The sequence below is a fragment of the Acyrthosiphon pisum genome, chromosome A2 (assembly GCF_005508785.2).
Source record: "Acyrthosiphon pisum isolate AL4f chromosome A2, pea_aphid_22Mar2018_4r6ur, whole genome shotgun sequence".
NCBI classification, from domain to species: domain Eukaryota; kingdom Metazoa; phylum Arthropoda; class Insecta; order Hemiptera; family Aphididae; genus Acyrthosiphon; species Acyrthosiphon pisum.
The window spans coordinates 30,907,956-30,918,795 of NC_042495.1; the positions used below are offsets into that span (position 1 = coordinate 30,907,956).

At 32.7% G+C, this 10,840-nt stretch overlaps 1 protein-coding gene across 2 annotated transcripts in view; it reads right to left on the bottom strand.

Moving 5' to 3' along the window:
• Positions 1 to 1,793: 1,793 nt before the first annotated feature.
• Positions 1,794 to 10,840, bottom strand: part of LOC103308549 (putative mediator of RNA polymerase II transcription subunit 29) — an 81,940-nt gene continuing 72,893 nt past the window's right edge. Inside the window, exons 9-18 of one of the 2 annotated variants that reach the window (XM_029490804.1) lie at positions 6,935 to 6,997; positions 6,475 to 6,537; positions 6,128 to 6,190; positions 5,024 to 5,074; positions 3,334 to 3,393; positions 2,765 to 2,797; positions 2,544 to 2,594; positions 2,283 to 2,343; positions 2,173 to 2,208; positions 1,794 to 2,073 (exon numbers count right to left, since the gene is read on the bottom strand). In XM_029490804.1, the coding sequence (XP_029346664.1) occupies positions 2,285 to 2,343; positions 2,544 to 2,594; positions 2,765 to 2,797; positions 3,334 to 3,393; positions 5,024 to 5,074; positions 6,128 to 6,190; positions 6,475 to 6,537; positions 6,935 to 6,997 (443 nt within the window). In that variant the 3' untranslated portion in view covers positions 1,794 to 2,073; positions 2,173 to 2,208; positions 2,283 to 2,284. The remainder of the gene's footprint in view (positions 2,074 to 2,172; positions 2,209 to 2,282; positions 2,344 to 2,543; positions 2,595 to 2,764; positions 2,798 to 3,333; positions 3,394 to 5,023; positions 5,075 to 6,127; positions 6,191 to 6,474; positions 6,538 to 6,934; positions 6,998 to 10,840) is intronic. The other variant, XM_029490805.1, reaches the window with a different exon arrangement.

A 10,840-nucleotide genomic window follows, 5' to 3' on the forward strand; every position in this document is an offset into this window, starting at 1 on the left:
AAATCCATTGCGTCGTTAGTGTTGTTGCGACGGCGTGTGCTGACATATTATCCATAGGCCCATGCCTCTGGCCAACGGGTGAAACGATCTACGCACGTTAGTAAATACTTGCAGCCGTTAGAAGGGGGCAGCGGGCCAACCCAAATCGACGTGTATATGACCAAAACGGCGGTCTGGCGGTGCGAAAGGTGTTAAGGGCAAAACAGTGTGTTTAAATACCTTGGTGCGTTGGCATTTTATGCAGCATTTGGCCCAGAACTTGATTTGCTTGTTCATTCCTGGCCAACAGTATCTCGTCCCGATAAGACGCGAAGTAGCGTTGCCACCGCCGTGGGCTTGGCCGTGTAGCCCGTCGAAAAGCCCGTGCGGCGGTGTTGTAGCGGTACGTACATGCGCGCCTGTTTCGTCGATGTGTCCAGGTAAATGGTGCCTTCAGCGGTGCTCCAAGGTTCGAGTTTGAGTGCGCTCTTGGTGGAGCCAGACAGGATGTCTTTCAGCTCAGGGTCGCCGGCTTGGTCGGCAGACCATTGTTTGAGATCGGGTAAGACTACTTGCGTCGCCGAAACTTCCAACCTCGATAACGCGTCCGGAATTATGTTCTTGTCGCCTTGTAGGTGTTTGACATTGTTTATGTATTGTGACAGGAACGTAATGTGTCGTATCTGGCGGTCAATGACTTTTTCTGACTTTTGGGTGAACAAAAAATAACGTGGTTTCGAGAAAATGCGAGCGCGATGCGAGTTTGACGACATACGTCCGAAAACAGAACGGGTCCGTCGTCGGTCGGTAGTCGCGTCATGGAGGTATAACGCGCAGTATACAATAATTAACGAGAGGTGGCTGACGTGCTGATACCGCGGTTACAATGGTCATGTTGTGGGTCGCCACAATATTATAACGTATCACTAAAAGAAGAAAGTAACGGGAGAAGTTATTATATCTACCTACCGTATTATTGACTTGTACATCGAGTGGCTCAATTAGAGATGAATATAATATGCTAAGGTATACTTAGATATGTGACCCGATCGATGTGTTGACCTTTTTATATTACTTAACGACAAATACGAGAGCCGCCGACTAATATATAATACATGTATTTAATCTTTACTCGGTACTTAAATTGTTTATCTCCATCAGTTGCGGTTGTGGGTGGCGAACGTAATTTTTTCTCCCCCGATAAAACACCCGCTCGTTTCTTTTAGATTCTATCAATTATTAACTTTTAGAAAAAATAGTTTTAATTGTTATCGGTTAGTCGGGTATGTGTATTGATTTTTATCATTATTTTTTTTCGATATATTTATATATATAAATGAATGTTTGTGTATGGATTAGAATTCTGGGAAGAAGACAGACTAAATTCGAAAGGGTTGAATATGTTTTTTTTTATTCATTGAATTTTTAGATTCATAGTGGAACGATTAATGTATTGATTTTACAATGATGTGTGTTTTTTTTTTTTTTTTTTGTGTCTGTCATCACCTTTTAGGACAGTAAAAGTGCTTTGATTTTCTTCAACAGTACCTTATCTGATAGGAAAGTAAATCTAGTTGGTACTTTGGGGGGGTCAAAAGTAAAATTTTTCCAATTCTTTTCAAAATCGCCATGAAAAACAAAAGAAAAATTAAGGAAAAACGGGAATTTTTACGCAAAACTTGTTTTCGAGAAAATTGATTTTGGTTTTTGGTGTAACTTTAAAACAAATGACCGTAGACACACATATTTCACTGGTTGTTTATATTTCCATTTTCTATACATGATAAAATTTTCAAAATATTTTGATTTGTTTTGAACTGTTTAGGAACGTTTTAAAATATACTAGGTACTTGACTTCGATAAATATATTCACCAACAAAACAGTTCTTACAATGAGATAAAAATACATTTGCTATTTTTAATTTTTCTAAATAATTTCAAATAAAATGTTATACTATATAGTACGTGTAACCTACGTGTAACTATAAATTATATAATAAATAACAATAATAAAACAAAAATAATAATTAGAACTAAAGTTTTTTCATCTGTCAGGTCTTTTTGTTACACATCCTGTGTATTATAATATAGTCACTATAGTGGGAAATCAAATTAAACATAAGCTATATATTTATCAACTTCTTGGTTAATATTTTTTACCTAGGTAGTTTATATTATTAAAGTAATATTTACCTTTTTTGCACAACTTTTGTTTATTTTTTCATCAATCTGGTCCATATAATATGAGAATACACAATTAATTATTATGATCTAAAACTAACATATTTCTTACTAGTATTTACCTTTAAAGGAAGGACTTAATGCTGTAGTTTTTACAAAATTCTGATGTTGTTCTAAAGTTTTCTTTGAAAAAATAAAAAAATAAAAGTTTATTGGGATATAATTCTTTATATTCAGCTGAATATAATTATAGTACCTACCGAACTATAGTTTAAGTGCATACGAGTATATTATTATAATTTATAATTTAATAATTATAAATTATTTAGTAACTTGTGAGATTTATCTTTTATGGGTTTGTAACCAGTTAAATAATTATCTACCTTTATCATTGTCAGGCGAATAATAATTAAGAACAAACGCATTCAGTGGATCTGAAATGATATGAATTAGGTTCACGCAAGTGTTTATTGTTACTTTATAAATGCTACATTTTATATTTGCATAGACATCTGCATTATACGCAGTAATAAATATACATGGATTATAAAGGCATTAAACATTCAATAATTATTATTACATATCATTGACAAAAACCACTTACATTCTTTAAGCTCGCCTATTTTGATTTTATTTGCTAATATATCATTAAACATAAGATTTTAGTATACACTAGGTCAAATAAATATACATTTTAAAAGTGTATGTAGGTATAAAAAAAAACTGGAAGGAACATGAAAGGTTAGCGGTGCTTTATTATGATGATTTGTAATATTTAAATTATAATATGGAGAGATGTATTGAAAATATGTTTATCGTATTAATCACACCACGTAGGAAGCCGTTCTCTTCATTCACGGTAACATTAACTATATATTAGGTACAACCGCAGATAATAATTTTGGTGTAAAAAGAGCTTTTTCACAACTACCTGCTACCTACATAATTTCTCCTTCAACTATTGTTAAACGTGTGAATGTGTGATAATTATATTACTAAGAAAGTATACAACAAGACTACAATTTATTATATATCATTTCATACTGAATTAATTCCCTCTTCCCTGATCCTGAATTATAATGATATAATATATAAATTTATTATCAAATAATAAAATGTAATATTATGTTATTATAACTATGTGATAGCCGGTAAGCAGTCATGTAAACTTACTCAATGCAACTATTTGGGCTTTAAACTCTTCTTGGTTCTCATTCTGAACGAAATCATTGACTATAATAGTATATAATTGTATATAATATAAAAAAACAGGAACTAGGTGAAATATTATTTACTGTTTTTATATTTCAATGTAACCAACTACACATAATTGTAATAATTACAACATAAAAATCATATAATTATATTTTAAGTATTATACTTTGTAATGAGATAAAACGGAGCGACCAAATGCGTGGCGCGCTCTAGTTTTACACCTTACCAGCAAACAATATTGATCGCCGCCGTGCGATATCGATTACGCGACTGAGCGCGAATACAGCAAGAGAGTACAGATAGCGCTTATCGACACAATATTAAACGTGTGCCCGCCGCCCACCGGAAAATCAAGTTTTCCAGTAGATAGACCCATCCGATCAAGTCGCGATTATGATATTCTTTTTTCTCGACGCCTTAACTATAATTTAGATACTACAGTTGATGTCAAAAATACAAGTAGACATCATAACAACGAAAAACGTAACACACGATTTTTCGATCTTTAACACGGCACCAACATAGCATAAATATAGGCCGCTGGCCACTGTGAAAACAACGTCTTCCCCGCTGCGAGAAAAGAACAGTAAGCCAGACAATAGAAATATTGCCAAGAACGGATATTCATTAATAGTCTGACCCGGCACTCCTTTGTACACCGCCACCGCGAGTAGTACCGTGTGTAGACCTGTCCGTGATTTTCTGAGCGCCGCCGTCAGAGCTGAGTTGCCAGTAGCCGCCACGTCACACCAAGAAGCCGAGTCATACCACCACCGTCCGCCGACAGTTGCCGTTCATCACCGTCACTGCACCACAGAGTCGACTTTCAACCCACCACCTTCCGCCACATACACACTAATCACTGTGATCAGGATTATTAAGGCTATTTATTAATACGTGCTGATCAATTACGAGGGAAGAGCCGCCGTCCGAGCCGAGCCAACCTCAAAACCCAACACAAAACCGTGAGTCTATATGTCCACATTCCCCCCATGTTTAATGTGATCCCTGAATAATTTAATTTATATGTAAACTCGCAAGAGTATAATTAATTTAAAAAAGAAAATACTGTAATACAATTGTTAAACTTGTATCTGTATAAAAGATGATGAGAATAAACGTGCAATAATATTAATACACAAAAACACAAGCGTTGCATTTTCATTACAACTTAGGCATGATGCAATGTAGTAGGTCAGTAATAGGACCCTCAGTTTTCTCCTCGAATTTTAACTATGAATCATTTCTGTATAAGCTAGGCATTTATTCTACACTAAAACCAATAAATAGTATCAGCAATGTAGTGGATTGAGATCAGCCACGGGTGCACAAAAATACACAAAAATGTTGAAAAAACTGAAATTTATAAATATTATAAACGTCAAAAGTTTAAACTTTAAAAAAATTTCCAATCGTTCTCTTAAGGAGATGTTCAAAAATGTTATTATCAACGTTATTAACGTTAAGATCAAACCATCTAAAGTCTCACAATCTTGTCACAGCCGAGGGTGTAAAATATTTTTTACTGAGCCACTGGAACCACCTTAATCATCTAAATTACTATATAATATTATAGATTCAATGACCACAGTACACATTATTAAATATTAAAATATAACACTATTAATAACTAGACATGTATACTTACTGAATATTCTTTTAATACTATCGAGTAATTTATCATTTCTAAACTCTTTATCTATAAAATTATAAATTATATTATATATAAATCTCAGTTTGTTATTGTTTTTATACTTCAATATAATCCACTGTAAATACTTGTGGGCCTACGTAATTAGAACATATAAATATATAATCATATTTGAATTATTAATTGAGCACAATGCAAGTGTTGGTGTACCTAGCTTTGTGAAATAAAGCAACAACATGTCACAGATTTAGCAATAAATTGGTATTTTTTTTTATGTGGTTTAAGCTACTTACTCTCTAAACTTTTCTTACACCTCTAAAAATAATCTCTGATATTTTTGCCTTATTCAATCGAGTTGTTTTTGAGTATATAAGGTATACAAATACATATGGTTTTAAGGTAATGTATATTTATTCGGGGGCGTAAGCTGGATAATCCTATGCATGCTTGTACACGATCTACCCGAGTAACCAATAACAACCATTTATATCCAAAAAAGAAATGATATACATTTTTAGTTTGACTAGGTATTGTCTATTATATTCTGCAATCAACCGCAACAATTTAAACAAAAAAAAAAGTTTCAATTTTCACAGTCAATCTCAAGAACCCTGTTTTACAATCTCTTTAAAATAAGAATATCGGAAGATTCTTATTATACATCTAAGTCATTAGATTAACCACTATTCCAAAAATTAAGTGTATGAGCTTCTCATGCAACTTCTAAGTTCGTACGTTTTGTATTTTTTAAGATGTAGCATTTAGTACCTATTTGGTTACATTATTACAAGTATCATGCCAAGATTAATTTCAGTACGCCGATTTTCACACTTCCCAATTGATGAAATGTCATATTATATCAATAATTACAATAGTAACTACGTGATAGGAGATACGTATGAATTTACATTGTAAAAATGTAGTTATTGCTCTACGTATTATGTATCCTTAATACATATTTGATAATATGATTAATGATTAGTGCGTGTTTTTAATTGTACCTATTACCTATTGTAATATAATTTATCATCTATTATAAATTATACATTATACAAATCTAAATATAACACTAGGTGCAAGTAACTTGTAACTTATACTTACTGTCAACAGATATTTCAGGTGTACCGTCATTATGATTAAATGTTGTGATATTATTTTCATTAACTGTGTAATAAATAATATTTAAATTTTAAATAAAACACGAGACACATGAAACGCATAAATAATATTCTACACCTCCCGGATCAAACGTTTAGTAAAAACAACACGATCAATTATCAGCGGTACCAGACGACACCGTATATTATAAAAGATTAATCATTAGTGCGTATTTTTATTTGTACCTATTACCTATTGTAATATTATTTATCGTCTATATGTAAGCACGTTATACATTATACAAATTTAAATATAACACTAGGTGCAAGTAACTTGTAACTTATACTTACTGCTATCACTTGTTTCAGGTGTATCGTCAGTACGTGTAATGGTATCGAGTATACGTTTTTTATCTGTGTAATAAATAATATTTAAACTTGAAATAAAACACGAAACAACTAATGACAACGGACCATATTATGGAATGCGGGTTGTCCGATATACATATATACGTACGCATTAGGTACATGTATACATTATACGCACTCCTCTTACATAAACGCGACACATGAAATGCATAAATAATATTCTACACCTCCCAGATCAAACGTTTAGTAAAAAGAACACAATCAATAATTGTCAGCGGCGCCAGACGACACCGTATATTATAAAAAATTAATGATTAGTGCGTATTTTTATTTGTACCTATTACCTATTGAAATATAATTTATCGTCTATATGTAAGCACGTTATGCATTATTCAAATTTACATATAACACTAGGTGCAAGTAACTTGTAACTTATACTTACTGTCAACAGATATTTCAGGTGTATCGTCACCATGATTAAAGGTTGTGATATTATTTTCATTATCTGTGTAATAAATAATATTTAAATTTTCAATAAAACACGAGACACATGAAACGCATAAATAATATTCTACACCTCCCAGATCAAACGTTTAGTAAAAACAACACAATCGATTATCAGCGGTACCAGGCGACACCGTATATTATAAAAGATTAATCATTAGTGCGTATTTTTATTTGTACCTATTACCTATTGAAATATAATTTATCGTCTATATGTAAGCACGTTATGCATTATTCAAATTTACATATAACACCAGGTGCAAGTAACTTGCAACTTATACGCGTGTTCAAAATATGCGGTGTCGATTTCGCCGGACCAATTATGATTAAAGGCAGCTGAAGGCGAAATGCACCGATGACAAAGGCATATATTCGAGTATTCGTCTGTTTCGCGACCATAGCTGTACACGTCGATTTGGTCGGTGATCTAACTACAAACGCTTTTTTAGCCACTTTACGAAAATTCTGGTCGCGACGCGGAATAGTACCATTTATTTCGACAACGGAACCAACTTTGTAGGAGCAAATCGTCAGTTAAAAGAACTATACGTGATTTATTTTTGTCAAAGCAACACATGGAGCTGGTGCACCATACTATAGTGGAAGCGGGCTTCCACATTTCGGCGGGCTCTGGGAAGCCACCGTAAAGGCAGTATAGTATCATTTAATTAGACATTTGGGAAATGCTTCATTAACTTATGAATATATATATTTATATAATAAATACCGTGTTAGTTCACATAGAGGCTTGCCTAAATTCACGTCCCTTGACCCCCATGTCCTCTAAACCTAGCGATTTAAAAGTATCGACACCCGGTCATTTTTTAATCTGTGGTTCTCTTACCGAGCTACCGGAACAAGATCTTTTGGATATTACGCCAAACCGTCTCCGAAGTTGGCAACGAACCGTTCAGGTGACTCAAAAAATATGGTCGAGATGGAGTACCGAGTATTTGAGCCAACTCCAAGGCCGTTCAGAGTGGTGTAAGTCGAAAGGTCCACCGCTTAAACCGGAAGCTTTGGTCCTGATTAAGGAGGAAAATCTACCACCTCTACAGTGGACGATCGGTCGGGTCATAGAAGTTTACCCTGGAAGAGATGAGGTGATCCGAGTAGCGTTGATCCGAACCAACAAGGGAGAAGTAAAGCGTGCCGCTCGTTCCTTATGTCCGTTATCAATAAAGGATGACAATTAAATAAAAAAAAAATGTTTTATTTAATAAAATGTATCTACTGTTATTTTTTTTTTTTGTGTAATTTGTATGAGTTATAAGCTTAATTTTTGCAATATTTGTATTTATAAAAAATTTTACTTCAGCGTTAAATGCTGGGCGATATGTTTGATACCATAATATCTAGTTCAATAATAGTAATAAATTGTAAACGTAATACTGAGATAAAACGAATATCGGTCGGCGTATCCGCACCGGGTCGCGTTATCTTCAGTTTACGGTCTGCCTTCGTGTTGTAAATTCACGGTCGAGCAAATAGCCGTCTTGTTAAAATTACTGGTATTAGGAAATTTTGGTTTTAATTACGGTTTTGTATATCGTTTTCCAATTTTTTTCGATTTCAGTTTTGAATATAATACTGGTTTTAAATTTTTTTTCGGTTTCAGTTTTGGATTTAATACCGCTTTTAAATTTTTCTTGGTTTCGGTTTTAAATTATAATACCAGTTTCCAATGTTTCGTTTTTTGTTTCATTTTGATTTTGTTTTCGGTTTCAGTTTTAAACTGTTTATACCGGTTTCTAAAATCGTGTTAAAGGCCTGGACTATTTACGTTTATTTTTAGTTTAAAAATGTTTTGAATCACCGGATCGCGCGTTCAAATGCCTTTGTGTAAAGTGAACTTTCCAAAATGTTCAAGATACCAATATTTTTAAAAAATACTGTTTTTTAAATTATATTTTCGGTTTTGGTTTTTAACAGTTAATACCAGTTTCTGATGTCGGTTTTTTTTTTATTACGCTTAATTATACGCCTATAATATAATATGACGATTTAAAATTAACTTTTATTTCTTCTGATCGCCAGATATTTGCTAACGCTTCAATCATCATTAAAATTTAATTTTCGGTGCAGGCGTGACAAAACATTTATACCACTATATATAAATAGATTTAATATTTAATTGGCCATCACAATATTAAGTTGTCATACCTATAAGTAAAACTTAAAATAACTACCTTAAATAATTAAATTACAAATATTTATTGTATATTTAAAATAAGTAAAAATTGTCCTATTTTGTTAGTTCTCCGCATAATTATTTTAAAATGGCAGACATAAAAATAGTTTTGATCATAGAATAACGACTATATTGTATATTTTATTAAATGCAGTTACATAACTTCATTGTACCTCATTAAATTAATTGAATTTGAAATTGACAATTCATTATTTGTATAAAATGTTTAGTTTGGTATAGGCACAGAAGGAATACAGCGAGTTCTGCATTGTGCAGTTAATGTTTAATTTTAATATCAGTATGTTTTAGAATTCATGAAAAATAAAATAAATTATACACATCATTAAATCATAAATATCCATAAACAATAACATCTATTAAGAGGACGTTGCACCCACATAATATAATGTTGTCTCCGTCTTAGGTATACGCATAGATAATGTACCAAAATGTATGTCCAGCAGTTACAAATTTGTACTGTTATCTTAAATATTATTGTGAATCGATCTATAGTCAAACATAAGTTAAAAACATTATATGTCTTGTCTCGTTGTTTTTTACGATATTTTAACTTTCAAGTGAATTATATGAGCACTTTCAAATATTTATATTTTACAATATACTCATCACTCACTTAAAATTTAGCGAAAAACCAACGAGCGGACACAGTATATGTTTTTACATTTAAGTTTGATAATAGGTCAATTCACTGTTATATTTAAGCTGGCCACACGCACTAATTTAATTTACTGGACGTGCGAGTAAGTTATGATATATCATTATTCATTAGTAAGACGGAGAAAACACAAGCCAGTACGAAGTCCTCTCAAGTAACCCATACTCAATTGACTTATAGAACTATGTAGTTAAACGTTATGTAATAATTTATCTTTCATATCATTTTAAAATCAAAATTACAGACTAACAACATTTTATAATAAATACTGTAGAAATGTGATTACGTTGAGCAAAACTCAATGTATTTATAAGAGGAATATGTTGTGTGTATATATATAAACAACTTTATTAATATAAATATAGCAGACTGCCCACTCTGTGAGTTGTTTTAATGAAACAGTTTACTGTTCAATAAAATTGTACATAGCTTATAGGGTTTTATATGTATATGAATATAAATGAAAGAAAATTAAAATAATAATTAAAATAGTAGTAGAAAAAAAATATAACAAAGATTTCAATATTAATAATTGTTTGTTATGAATATAAATGATAATTTATTATGTGCAAAGTGTCCTGCAATACGTATAAACATATTTTTACGAGGTCGCTTCGCTGCAGACCGTGGTTCTTGGTGAGTCCAGCAGAAGTTTCGATGTGGTTCCGCGTGCTCAGAACCAGATCCCAAATATTTCCCACTCTCTTACTCCCTAGAGGCGGCTCAGGTTGGGTGTGCATGGCAGGTATATATCTCTTTTCTCTTCGTGCACATTGTCGTCTTGTTGTTCGTCGTTGGTTTCCCAACGAATCGTGGGGTCTATGATGAGGCCTCGTCCGTTCCTTCTGTCTACCACTATGATATTTTCAGCCCTTCTGTTTTTAGTTGCTTCAAAGATTTTTGCTCTAAATAGGTTGGCCAGGGAGGTACAGAATTTGTGATGGGCATTGTTGCGAAGAAATTCAGTCTTGGGGCAG